Consider the following 13,136-nt stretch of genomic DNA (forward strand, 5'->3'; position numbering starts at 1 on the left):
ATCCATTGTTTGCCTTCCGCTGTCGCACCAATGGCCTGTCGCCGAAGCGTTGCCCATGACCGAAACGATCGTCACTCGCTTGGACGTGGCAATTGGCATACACACGTACCCCTCATTCCGAGCTCGCTCCCTCTCCCCCCCAGCCAGCATTTAGAATTGTCCTGCTGGCCAATTCCACTCTTCCTCCCCCCTATTTCTTTCCCCATTGACTTCCCGAGCTGCTCCCATTCTTTCAAGCTCTCTGACACCTCGCTAACCTTTCTTCCCGTCTCAAGTGAGCAGTGACTAGCTACCCGCCGTCGCATCCCGTGTTTACACCTTTACACCTTCCCTCCTACAACCACTCCTCCTTTATACAATGGCTTCCAAGGCTTTGCCCAGTCACCTCAGAGCTCCCGCGAGCGACTCCGCGAGTGCTGCCTCCTTCGGCAAGCACCACGGAAAGTCCCAGTCTCACATGGTAAGTTCTGTCGCTGTGTGATGTTTCCTTGTTGCACCGTTGTCCGTGGTCCATTCCGTCACTCGCGCCTTCTACGAACGGCTTCCAGCCTGCCAGGAGGAGCTGGAGGATGGCAAGAGGGAGGAGCGCGATTGCTCTAGGCATATCGGATCTCAAGAATCAATTGGTCCTTCGCGCTCTTCTCTTCTCTTCTCCATCTCTCTGCCTCTCGTTTTGCTGCAACCATTATAAAATGGACGAGAATTATCCTTATATTATCGTTGGGCTGGGTGTGTCGATGGCAATCAGCCATGTGATACGTCATGTCGCCGATATGCATAACCCAGAAGGGGCAATATGCCTAGTGCTTCTCATTCTTTCTATTTGCATACCGATGGCTCTGCAGGATGGGATCGAATCGTGTTTCCATACATGCATGTCTCTCGTTACCCCACCTGCGTCTTTCGCGTTCTTCTCAATGTTTGTTTTTTATGACCGACTACTGAGCATTTCTGCCGCTGCCTTTGATCCCCCGCGTGTCTTCGTTCCGGTGATTGCAGGCGTGCTTTTTATGTTTTTTTACTTGTTGAGTGTCCTGCCCCATCAAGTTGTGTCATGGGGCTGTGATTCTGTCTTTGCCCCTCCTGGCTTGGGCAGTGTTGCGTATCCACGTTACGTCTTTGGGGTGGTCTGCCAGTTTTATATCTGGCAGGATGCATTTCATTCCATATATGCGTGGGTGACAGACAGGGTCCATGTGCAGAGGCCACCGTGGATACAGCGGCTACGGGACACTGCAACTGCAACTGCAACTGTTTGGTTATGGTATATTCTAACCTCCGTCTTTATAAAACAGGCCTTCGAGAATGCCTCCACTAGCGTGGCTGCCTCTCAGATGCGCAATGCCCTGAACGCCCTCGCCGAGACCGTCCCCGATGCCGCGGAGCGCAAGCGCTTCGAGGCCGAGATGGACAACTTCTTCGCCCTCTTCCGCAGATTCCTCAACGACAAGGCCAAGGGCAACGAGGTCAACTGGGACCGCATTGCCCCTCCCCAGCCCTCTCAGGTCGTCAACTACAATGATCTCGGCAGCGAGGCCTCCGTTGAGTTCCTGAACAAGCTGGCTGTCGTCAAGCTCAACGGTGGTCTGGGTACCTCCATGGGCTGTGTCGGCCCCAAGTCCGTTATTGAGGTCCGTGAGGGCATGTCCTTCTTGGATCTGTCCGTCCGTCAGATTGAGCACCTCAACCGCACCTTCAACGTCAACGTGCCCTTCGTCCTGATGAACTCCTTCAACACCGACCAGGACACCCAGTCGATCATCAAGAAGTACCAGGGCCACAACGTCGATATCATCACCTTCAACCAGTCCCGTTACCCCCGTATCATCAAGGACTCTCTCCTCCCCGCCCCCAAGTCCTTCGATGCCCCCCTGCAGGACTGGTACCCTCCCGGTCACGGTGATGTTTTCGAGTCCCTGTACAACTCCGGTACCCTGGACAAGCTCCTCGAGCGTGGTGTCGAGTACATCTTCCTGTCCAACGCCGACAACCTGGGTGCTGTCGTCGATCTCCGCATTCTTCAGCACATGGTTGACACCCAGGCTGAGTACATCATGGAGTTGACCGACAAGACCAAGGCTGACGTCAAGGGTGGTACCATCATTGACTACGAGGGCAAGGCCCGTCTGCTTGAAATTGCTCAGGTCCCCAAGGAGCACGTCAACGAGTTCAAGTCCATCAAGAAGTTCAAGTACTTCAACACCAACAACATCTGGATGAGCCTCCGTGCCATCAAGCGTGTGGTGGAGGAGAATGAGCTGGAGATGGAGATCATCGCCAACGAGAAGTCCATCCCTGCTGACAAGAAGGGTGAGGCCGACCAGGCCATCTACCAGCTGGAGACCGCCGTTGGTGCTGCCATCCGTCACTTCAAGAACGGACACGGTGTCAACGTTCCCCGTCGCCGCTTCCTGCCCGTCAAGACCTGCTCCGACCTGATGCTGGTCAAGTCTGACCTGTACCGCCTGGAGCACGGTCAGCTTGTCATGGACCCCAACCGCTTCGGTGGTGTCCCCGTCATCAAGCTCGGTTCCGACTTCAAGAAGGTCTCTGACTTCCAGAAGCACATCCCCAGCATCCCTCGCATTGTCGAGCTGGACCACCTCACCATCACCGGTGCCGTCAACCTGGGCCGCAACGTGCAGCTCAAGGGAACTGTCATCATTGTGGCCACGGAAGGCAGCACCATTGACATCCCTCCGGGTTCCGTGCTTGAGAACTGCGTTGTGCAGGGATCCCTGCGCATCCTGGAACACTAGATTGGTGCATCCATGGGCGGCCGCTTAATTCCTACTTCCGAAAAAGGTCGTCGTTGCCCCTTTGTCTCATCTGGGATGATACCGAGGCACGAATTGGCTAGGTGGGCTTGATAGAATTTCTGTTTGAGCGGAGTCACTTGTCTTCTTCTTCGCCGAGGCCATTTATTCTGGTCGTTTAGTGTTCTTTAATTGGAAGCATTCTGCGCCCTCTTCTCTCTCCTGGACGCCGGAATGCTGGGTCAAAAAGGGTTTCTCAGGAGGAAAAAAAGCTGCAGAGTGTGGGGGCCAGCGTTTAGCTAGGAGATATCACCGTACGTAATGTCCAATTCATATTATTCACCTTTGGATCTTGCATCATATGAAAATTTGCATGAGTCGTAGGAGTAGATGTTGATTGTCATGCGTGCTGGTATATCACGTGCAAATGGCTCTCTGTATCCGCCGGAACGGGCTTCCGCTGCCTTGTTTTCTGTGCCATCTATTGTCCCCTGCAACTTGCTTCGGCGGAGATCTAGCTCCATGTTGGCTACTCACTGGGTTGGTTGTTTCAGTCGCGATCGTCGCAGCTGCAACGTTCATAGTTTTCCATTCTGATGGCCGTCCATCATAATGGCTGCGGTCCCGGCCGCCGTCCAAGGCCTCGCCCCGTGTTCTACAACTGCTCGGACATGGTTTCCTGACGCCTCTAACGTAGGTGGTGTCCGTTTAATCTACGTCATAAAAAGGTAAATAATTTGCAGTATAACAATGGTAAGGGGGCATGTGCCTGCTCGACGGGCCTTTTCTCCCCTGTCCTCCAACTATATTGGTTCGCCACTTTGTGTCGTGGATGTTTGGCCATACAGATTCTTTCTATCTAGTCATCCCCACCCCCACACTCCCTCTCAGGGGAAACAATCAATGACGTTCCACTGCTTTCATCTCTTTGAACATGCAACATGACTGAATTCGGCAGTCAACAACACCGTCAGCTGGCGCCGGGTCCGTCGCCCACCAAGTCGGACAGGTATCCACCGGGTGATAGCCCCCCTGGGGATAGCTTTCGGACCGCTTCGGATGTGTCGAAAAAACGCGTGTCTATGGCTTGCTTGGCTTGTAAAAAGTCCAAACGCAAGGTAGGTCTTTCTTACGAACAAACTGGGTGAAAGTGGCGAGCAGCCGTCTGGCATTGTATCTAATCACCCTGACAGTGCTCTGGAACAGCACCATGTGACAACTGTCGTGCGTTCAACCGACAGTGCATATTTGATGAGACGCTTGACCAGCGTCGAAGAGTAGCAGCAAAGCGTACGGCTGATGAGCTGAGCTATCACCGAGATATGCTGAACGATCTCCTGAAGGTGATGCGTGCAGAAGATCAGTCACATGCCCTGAAACTACTGGAATTCATCCGGAAGGATGCCACGGCCGAGGAGATTCGTACGTATATCGACGATACTCTCGGCCGGATTGAAGTATGCAGCAAGGTGAGTGATGCGGCGGGAAGGCAGCTACAGCAGGTTAGACGGGTGATCGATGTCGAAGGAGCTGGGCCGTCGTTTCGTCCCAAGGTTATGGATATCCATTACTTATGCAACGAAGTCCCTCACAGGGTCCCCGCAGAGCCCTGGACCACCGTAACCGGCGATGCTGATCTCGTCTCTCATCTCGTGTCTCTCTACTTCACCTGGGACTATCCCTTTCATGCCTTTCTCGACCGCGACGTCTTCCTCAAGCATATGCGGAAGGGTAACACCAATTCGGAGTTTTGCAGTCCATTCCTTGTGAACGCTCTGCTCACCAACGCTTGCGTAGGTCTTCTAATCTCTTGTTCATGAATCTCTCACATCTAGTCATCCAACCGGGTGTGTATACTGGTCTTCAGTGGAGGGTCTTTGGAATGTCAGCTAAATGTCGGTTTACAGCACTTTTCAGATTACTCGGAAGCCTATGTCGAACCCGGGGATATCATGACCAAAGGGGCCGATTTCCTCGCGGAAGCGGAGCGTTTGAGAGAGGAAGGGCCTATGAAGCTGAGTCTGGCTAATTTGCAAGGCACGCTGTTGCTGCATGAGAGGTATGCAATATCGGGCGAAGACGATCTTGGCTATCGTATGCTCCATCAAGCCATCTGGACGGGCGAATCTCTGGGTCTCATCGGACCAAGGAAATTTAGCTTGAATCCGGGTCAGATCTCTGATGATATGGACATTTCGATCAAGCGGACGGCTTGGGGCTTGTTTCATATTGACACGTGAGCTAGCCAAACCTGCTATGTCTCAGGGATGAAGCCACTGACAGTAATCCTGACAGTGTTGTGCATGCCGATTTTCTGCGGCCCAGCCTTATTGACAAGGTCAACCTCGAACGGCCCAATCGGTATAGCGCCGAAGACTCGAGCTTGTGGTACCCTTACCCCTCTCATCGATCTGCTCGGCCGTCCTACTTGAGCCACTACTTTAACGAATCATGCAACCTGTGTGAAATTGCACGAGACGTATCACAGCGGCTCTTTGGAATCGACGCCAACGCTGCTTCTGCCGAGTACCTACGTCAGATGCAGGAAACCCTGTATGAAAGGCTGCGTGGCTGGTATAGTAAGCTGCCGGATATCTTCGATCCGTATCATAGGCCACCACCGTACATCATATTGCTGAGGTAAGGACTCTACATACGTCTTTTGCCCCTGTGGATTTTCAGATGTTCTGTGGCAGCTACAGATAATGGCAAGGTGCTGACAGGAGCAGAATGCGCTACCATACGTTGGTGATCAACATCTTCACCTTCAGGACTGAGCGAACCAGGAATACTCCCGACTCCGAGGCACCAAAAACACCCGAGAGCCCACCGGGACTAAGCCCCCTGCCCAAATACAATACCGTAGGCATCGTACAATCTGCAGCGCGCGCAATAGCTGCCCTGACGGTTCTCCACCGACGAGAATATGGCATCAGTCGTGCTCATCATTTTGCCATGTATGCAATCAACCTGGCACTCTTCACGTTGCTGGAGTCTGGGACCTTCGATGTCTTAGACTCTGACTTTCTTGCGCTTGCCAGCTCTTTCTCCAATATTGCCAGTCGGTCGCCGTTGGGACGGTCTCTCCTCCACATCTTCCGGCAGGCTGTTCATGCCAAAGGGCAAGGCAGGCGGCTGCGAGAGTCGGATGCGGTCTCGGATGATCTCAAGGCGATGTTTGACGAAGAATCTACGTCGGCATCCCGGTGGGATGAGTATGCCGCAGGATTACAAAAGCTGGAGATGGACGAACGCTACCGCGGAGTCTGGGATGGGGAGTTCAGTCTTTCCGACATGCTCGATCGATATGAGAGTCTGAGCTTGGGCAAAGATGAAATTGCGCCTGAGCGGCTGCGCTGTTGATGGGGGTCGCTGCTCACATCCCCAGCTCGAATTCGGAGATTGATTTTGTTCCTTTTCACATGGCAATTACGAGGCGTACCGCGACATCTTACTTTTTCGTTTATGCTTTTTCTTTTTGGGCTTCCGTGGACCAGCTATGATTTCCGCGGGAGAGAGGCGCTCGGGCGTACGCTGTGCTGCGAGCAAATAATATCCTATAATACATCAACGAGAGTTGACTTATCGCATGAACTCCCGTTCTCCCCTAACTTTGGTCCGTGGAAAGTTTGTTACTCAGTGGTTTCAACTTTACATTTGCCTTTATTGTGCAGCAATTGGAAGAGGACAAGCTTCAGGTCAATGACGTCACAACAGGTGACTCGCTACCTTCGCCCTGATTTTGTGGCTGCTGAACCAACTTCTCAGCGACTTCTGTTCCTCTCCATCTCCCTGATGTATCGTGCTTTTGTTTTCACCTCTGATTCGCGATGGAAGACGCGCCTGGATCATATCCCTTTGGCGTCGCTAACGCCGACGATACCCCCCTCCAAATTGATCCCGAGAATCCTGCCGTGAGGGGCATCAACGAGTGGCCATGGGGTTCGATGAGCCCCGGGTTACCCCCTGCGGCCTTTCGCCCCTATTCTCTGCCCCAGTTCATGGACCGACCGGGCCCCTACCCCTATCAATCGTCATCGTCATCATCCCGTGAAGTCTCGGGCTCCGCTGCCAAAGTCGCTATTCCCCGCACGACCAGTTCAAGTAGCCAGTCGCAACGCCGGCGGTCGGCGAGAGCCTGCGAGCCATGTCGACAGCGGAAGATTAAGTGTGATGGGAACAAGCCAGTGTGTCGACAGTGCATCGATCACAATGTCAGCTGCTTCTTCGTGGATGTCAAGCGGGTCCGTGATCAGAAACAGCTCGGGATTTTGGGCAAGAAGGTGGAACAATATGAGCATCTGCTGCAGGATCTGGAGAAGGAAGTCGATGAGAATGTGGCCAGACGCATTCGTAAAGTTCTTAGGGTAAGTCGCGGTGCCTATCTGTCTGGCGTATACATTGCCAGTATTCCTTAGTCCTTCCTTATCATATGCGGTTGCGCGATGTAGGATTCTATCTAACTTGTAATGGGCGATCTAAAAGGGCGCCGATATAACATCTCCCCCCGACGATGACGGCGACTCCGACTCTGGGACCTCGTCCATCGGTTCGCTAGAGGCACTCGACTTAGTTGAAGAAGACTTGAACCGCAGCGAGAAAACGGTGGCTACGGGCTTCTATGGGAAGAATTCTGAAGTCGCTTGGATGCAGAGGCTCGAGGATGAATCTGAAAATCGAAACCGGAAAAAGGAGGATTCGGTCGATATGGAGGACGGGGTGGGAGGTGGGCACGCAACGTCATCGCAGCAAAAGCAGGAGACAGCGATGGCAGCAATGAGTTATTACTTGGATGATATCGGAGTCCCTTTACTCGATTCAGTTGATCCATACGCATTGCCCCCGAAGGACATAGCTAATCGGTTTTTCACTGCATTTATGGACTCGGTCCATCCGTCATTCAACGTCGTCCGGAAGACGGCCTTTGTGTCCCAGTATCGACAGTTCTTCAGCCAGCCGGCCCAGCCTCCGCAGCGTTGGTTGGCCATTCTGAACATGATATTCGCCATTGGATGTCGGTATACCAAAGCGACGAGTGGCCGAACAGACGGCCGAAATTATGATGATCTGGTGTATTTGAACCGGGCACGCAAACTGACTCTCAGCGAGAAGGTCATCTTTGAGCATGCGGATCTTCAGCAAATCCAGGTCGAATTTTTGGTGGCCCTGTATTTCGTCAGCATGTGTCAAATAAATAGGTAAGTTTGGCACAGGTAGGAGAGTTTGTTAATCACTTGCTGAAATTAGTTCTACTGCAGGGCATTCAAGTTCTCCAGTATGGCCTTCCGATCTGCTGTATCCCTCGGAATCAACTTGCGCTTCGTCGACGATCGCACACAGTATCCCGCCAAAGAGGCTCGCATTCGACTGTGGTGGTCGATATTTCTCCTGGAGCATCTCCTCACTGCCATCACCGGACGGGTCTCTTGCGTGGGCGAAAACCTGAGCGCCACGCCACTGCCGCTTCCGTACGAAGAGGAGGCGTTCGGTAGACCAGACGTCCTTCCTCTTCTCCAAGACTCCTCCCTGCGCATGACTCGTTTGAAGCTGACTCTGCTGCAGTCGGAAGAGGAATCACGCGCCGATGTAAGCTGGCTTCCGTCCTGCGAGCCCAGCCCATCGCTATACTTCCACTGCATTGTGGATCTAGCCACCATCACCCAGTCCATCATCAACAAGGTATACAGTATCCAAGGCCTCCGAGAGCGCTCCAGCCAGGTAGAGCAGCGAATCCGCAGATTCAGCAGCATTCTAGACATGTGGCTCAGCAAGGTTCCCGAAGCCTATCGTTTTACCTCCGGGAGCGGCGACCAGCTGGACCTACCCAAGGAGCGTAGTGCTCCGTGGATGCGAGAACGCATCTCCCTAGCCATGAGCTACTACAGTGCCCGTATCACCCTTTGTCGTCCGTGCCTCACACATACTGGACTCGGGTCGGGCGTCGCATCCCCGGACCCAGCAGTTCCGCCATCTGCGCGGGCAGGTTCGCGTCGCAACTCCCGCAGTCGCGTGCACTTCAACACTTCCATGGCATTGACATGTGTCCGCTCAGCTTGGTCCCTTCTCTGCTGTCTCCCCCCAAAACCGGACATCGCTTGGCTGACTACTATGACCCCTTGGTGGTGCATTATGCATTACATCATGCAAGCAACAACAGCCATCCTTCTTCACCTATCCAGCCTCCCCTCCAGATCTGACGACGACCCCATGCACCAACTCGCCGCCGATGTCGAAGCCACAGCCCGAGAGACCAAGAAATCTCTGCGCTGGCTTCATCACATGGCCTACAAGTACCCCGCCGCCCGACGTGCCTTCCGCCAATGCAAGAGTATTGTACGACGGATTGCCCCAAGCTTAGGCATTGATATCAGCGACGTTCCCTGCGGCAAAGACCTCCCTACCGAGGACGATGCGTATCATTTACGAGATATTGACGAAACCCCGAATTCCCACGATACAGCCATGGAGTTTGAACAGCATAATTGATTATAAGACTATTCTTCCTTTTTTTTTTTCTTGGCACTTTTTGATGAATCTTGAACTTTGACTTGTGCACGGCGTCTTCGGGCTTATACCCACATCTTGGCGGTCTTTAACCTTGATTCTAAGCTTCTAGGATACGATACCATACCACCCATTTGTCGTCGTCGTCGTTCGTCGTGCCCATTTCATTTCCAAGAGGAGTTCTTACGGCTGTGATGATGTGACATGATTGATGTGTTGATTCGTTTCGTTTTTTGTTTTAAAATTGGCAAAAATTACATGCATGTATTACTAATGTCTAGCTATCTATATTAAGTAGATCAAAATTGATAATGTATTATTATAATATTAGAAAGCTATATGTTTCTTACTACTTTTTCCTGACATAGTACTAATAATCCCTCATTCAAAGGCAAGCCAAGTAAGATAGACAGACAGACAGAACCATGGTCAAGAATAATAGTAAGAAATGAGAGTGATTCAAAATTCCTTGGCTAAACATGTGAATTCATACACTAGACTACATGTAGTGTAGTAGTCCAAGGTAACATATTGTTGGATACATGAATCAGTGGAATGAGAGTTTTCTTGGGATGAACTTTATTATAAGTATCTGAGATAAAATGTTGACATGTGATTATGTAGATTGAGTGGTTAGGTAATCGAGTATAACTGGAGGTACTATATATTATATATGAATGAATGAGGTATGATGGAGATGATGATGGAGATGGTATGTTTTGGATGAGTATTAACAAGTATGGGAGTCGGGAGTTGCGGGCGGGGGAAGTGGATGGATGGGGTAGTTGAGGTCACTGTCTTTATGGGTGTTTGATAGGGGGTTTTGTTTTTGGTCTGTGGTTGTGGATGCTGTAGCTGCTATTTAGAGATTATATTGTAGAGGGGGTTTATTGTTTACATGTACCGTGTTTGGTGGATAGTGTATGGACTGTAAGATGTGAGGTTTAGATTAGTTATAATAATTGATGTGTTCATATAGATACTAGCAGACTTTGCATCATAGGTTGAGTATGGTGTGAGATGGTCATCTTGGAGATGATTTATGTATGCATTGTTAGAAAACCTTGATCGGACCTAAGTTTGGCTCTGAGCCTGTTCAGGATAGAAGAAAAGCTCAGGATCTGCCTGAATGTCTATAGGTATTGTCATAGATCTATTAGGTTATGATCTTCGACGAAGTCAATGGCGATTCCCCTTATTGAACTCCAAGGTAGCGAGGAGAAGGACATGATGAACCAGATCTTGAAGGTACAAGTAACGCAATAATGCTGAGAGTCTTAAATATAACCAAATCAATTTCGTAGAAGGTAGGTAGAAGTTAGGTATTAATAGTTTTCAAGAAGCTTTACAACCTCCTCATGGCCATATATGGCTGCCCATTCCCGAGGAGTCTGGTCATCCGAACCCTTATAGTTAACGTCCACCTTTCCTGTGTCAAGCAGAAGTTTTACAACTTTCTCATGGCCATGCATAGCTGCCCATGACAGAGGAGTCGCGCTATATGAATCCTTACAATCAATGTCCACCTTTCTTGTCTCAAGCAGAAGCTTTACTACTGTCTCATGGCCATTACTGGCTGCCCAGGAAAGTGGGGTCTGGTTGTGTTCATCCTTAGACTTAATGTTCACCTTGTTTGTTTCAAGTAGAAGTCTCACTAAAACTTCATGGCCGCACTTGGCTGCCCAAGACAGTGGGGTCTGGCCACTTGAATCCTTAGAATTCAAATTCATTTTTCTCGTTCCCAGCAGGAGCTTGATTATTGTCTCATGGCCGTCCTTGGCTGCCCAGAAAAGCGCAGTTCGGCCATATATTGAATCCTTGAATTTATGTCCGTCTTCTTTGACTCAAGCAGAAGCTTCACTACTTCCTCATGGCCATTCTTGGCTGCCCAGGACAGCGGGGTCAGGCCTTCCACTGGATCCTTGGAGTTTATTTTCACCCTTTTTGTTCTAAGCAGATGCTTCATCGTTGACTTTGCCCAGGACAGGGGGGGCCGGCGATCTGAATTCTGAGAGTCTGATGCAATTAGAATCTTCACCACACCAGTTAGGCCTAAGAATGATGCGATGAGCAGGCTTGAATCGCCCCCAGGAAGATAGTTTCCCTCCGATTTATAGAGCTTGCACCATGCTGGATACACATCAGAGCTTGGGTCACAGACTGACTGCGCGCGCATGATCAGTATGCTTCCATCTTGTACATGTGCTTGGTGGTAGTGGGTAACCCAATGGCATGAGGAATACTCATCGAAGTCCCCTCGCTCAATATTCCCTTGAGCAGCACTTATCCTTGGTAGCCATGAGATGCATATGTGCGCAAGAGTTTCATTCGATTCCTCTGGTTTGAGTGCACCTTTCCATCCTGTGACCCGGGAGGTGCAATTATTCACAGTGGATGTGTTGCTCTGGAACAAAAATTCCTTCGCAGTTTGATGCAGAAGACAAATCTTCTCATCTAGAACAACTACGATACGTCCACACAGATCTCTCAAGATCTTTCTGAATCTCTCCTTTGGTTCCATGTCATCACGTATAGAACTGAGAGTCGTGTCATCCGGATTGCTGTGTATTGCCCAGGCAAGAGATAGCTCTTCCAAGGAGAAAGGGCGTACAGCAGCTGTAATCATATGCAGAAGAATTTTGGCTTTCTCCTTATCAGAACTCCGATCCAGGATTCTTTCGTAGGCACTGTCAACAGTTGCAGGAAGATGCTGTACCGCCTGTCGGATCTTTCCCTTTGTGAAATCCGGCATATTATCGAGTGCGTCCAAGGTGAGACTGACCCATAAGTATGTTCGATTCTCAACCGCAGCCAGCTCTTGTTCCAGAAGATTGCATTCATCATCGTCTAATGATCTCTGTTTACCAATGTCGCGCACTCTTTTGCTGATAACAAGGCCTATTTCACGGGAAACTTGCTGGACTTCTTCCTCGCCATTACCACTTAGGTGAATTATCGGTAGTTCGGTTTTCAGTTCCCGAAATCGATGCTCTATGTGAGGATACGGTCTGCTTGTCATCAAGAATTTCAACTTCCGGTCCTTGTAGTGTCCTTGGTAGAACATGTTGATAGCTTCGATCAGATCATCCCGATCTCGGCACTCATCCAATGCATCCAGGATGCAAATAATTTCTCCCGCCGTTGCCTGAGCAGTGACAGACATGAGTATATCCCATAATGTGTGGAACGACTGGAGAAAACTTTCTCCACGATTATGCACTCTATTTACGTCTTCATCTGATAGAAGCTGGGGCTGTGCAAGAAATATTTGGTGTAAGATAGCCGACAGTGCACTAACTGCACTTCTTTGATCCGGGAAGTCATCTTTAAAGAAGAAATAGCACACGGTCTGCTGCTCATTGCCAACAAGGACCTCATCCACCAGGTACCTTGTCAAAACCGACTTGCCACACCCTGGATCTGCTGAGACCCATAGTAGACCGGCGAGATCATGACTTGAACACTGTTGCCAATTGGTGAATCTCGGATGCGTTGTGAACCATTCACAGGTTCCGGGAACTCGTCTATCATTTCTGTTTTTCCGGTCCTCGTAAGGACAGGTGTTGAGCAACTTGATATACCTTGTGACTCTCTCGTCTCGAGAGGTTGAACGCTGCTCTAATGGAATGCACTGTCAGCTATGCTTAGCTTATTATGGAGAGTTAGACAGTGAACATGAGATGCTCAGGCTTAGAGAATGTTAGTCTTACCAAAGGTATATTGAATGCTACCATCATTGGTCCCAGCCTGGGAGCCAGAGTTTGGACCCTCGACTTCAACCAATGTCATTGTGGAAGCAGATGATAATAGGATTGGTATGAAAGACCATTATAAGACAAAGAGCGTAAGTGGATGACAAGTCAGTCACAATCCAGC

At 50.4% G+C, this 13,136-nt stretch overlaps 4 protein-coding genes across 4 annotated transcripts; 3 read left to right on the plus strand and 1 right to left on the minus strand.

Moving 5' to 3' along the window:
• Positions 1 to 358: 358 nt before the first annotated feature.
• Positions 359 to 2,759, plus strand: ugp1 (UTP glucose-1-phosphate uridylyltransferase; the record flags this gene model as incomplete). The annotated part of the gene is made up of 2 exons (XM_041682139.1): positions 359 to 460; positions 1,296 to 2,759. 2 exons carry the CDS (start codon positions 359 to 361, stop codon positions 2,757 to 2,759), a joined length of 1,566 nt encoding a protein of 521 aa, XP_041549011.1.
• Positions 2,760 to 3,697: 938 nt separating this feature from the next.
• On the plus strand, positions 3,698 to 6,119 carry AKAW2_81051S (Zn(II)2Cys6 transcription factor; the record flags this gene model as incomplete). The annotated part of the gene is made up of 5 exons (XM_041682140.1): positions 3,698 to 3,874; positions 3,950 to 4,549; positions 4,664 to 4,992; positions 5,052 to 5,396; positions 5,486 to 6,119. 5 exons carry the CDS (start codon positions 3,698 to 3,700, stop codon positions 6,117 to 6,119), a joined length of 2,085 nt encoding a protein of 694 aa, XP_041549012.1.
• A 467-nt stretch (positions 6,120 to 6,586) lies between these two features.
• AKAW2_81052S (uncharacterized protein) lies at positions 6,587 to 9,242 on the plus strand (the record flags this gene model as incomplete). Its single annotated transcript, XM_041682141.1, has 3 exons — positions 6,587 to 7,123; positions 7,242 to 7,954; positions 8,015 to 9,242. 3 exons carry the CDS (start codon positions 6,587 to 6,589, stop codon positions 9,240 to 9,242), a joined length of 2,478 nt encoding a protein of 825 aa, XP_041549013.1.
• A 1,774-nt stretch (positions 9,243 to 11,016) lies between these two features.
• On the minus strand, positions 11,017 to 13,049 carry AKAW2_81053A (uncharacterized protein; the record flags this gene model as incomplete). The annotated part of the gene is made up of 2 exons (XM_041682142.1): positions 11,017 to 12,878; positions 12,971 to 13,049. 2 exons carry the CDS (start codon positions 13,047 to 13,049, stop codon positions 11,017 to 11,019), a joined length of 1,941 nt encoding a protein of 646 aa, XP_041549014.1.
• Between the last annotated feature and the right edge of the window lie 87 nt (positions 13,050 to 13,136).

Source organism: Aspergillus luchuensis, chromosome 8 (assembly GCF_016861625.1).
Source record: "Aspergillus luchuensis IFO 4308 DNA, chromosome 8, nearly complete sequence".
Classification (NCBI taxonomy): Eukaryota; Fungi; Ascomycota; class Eurotiomycetes; order Eurotiales; family Aspergillaceae; genus Aspergillus; species Aspergillus luchuensis.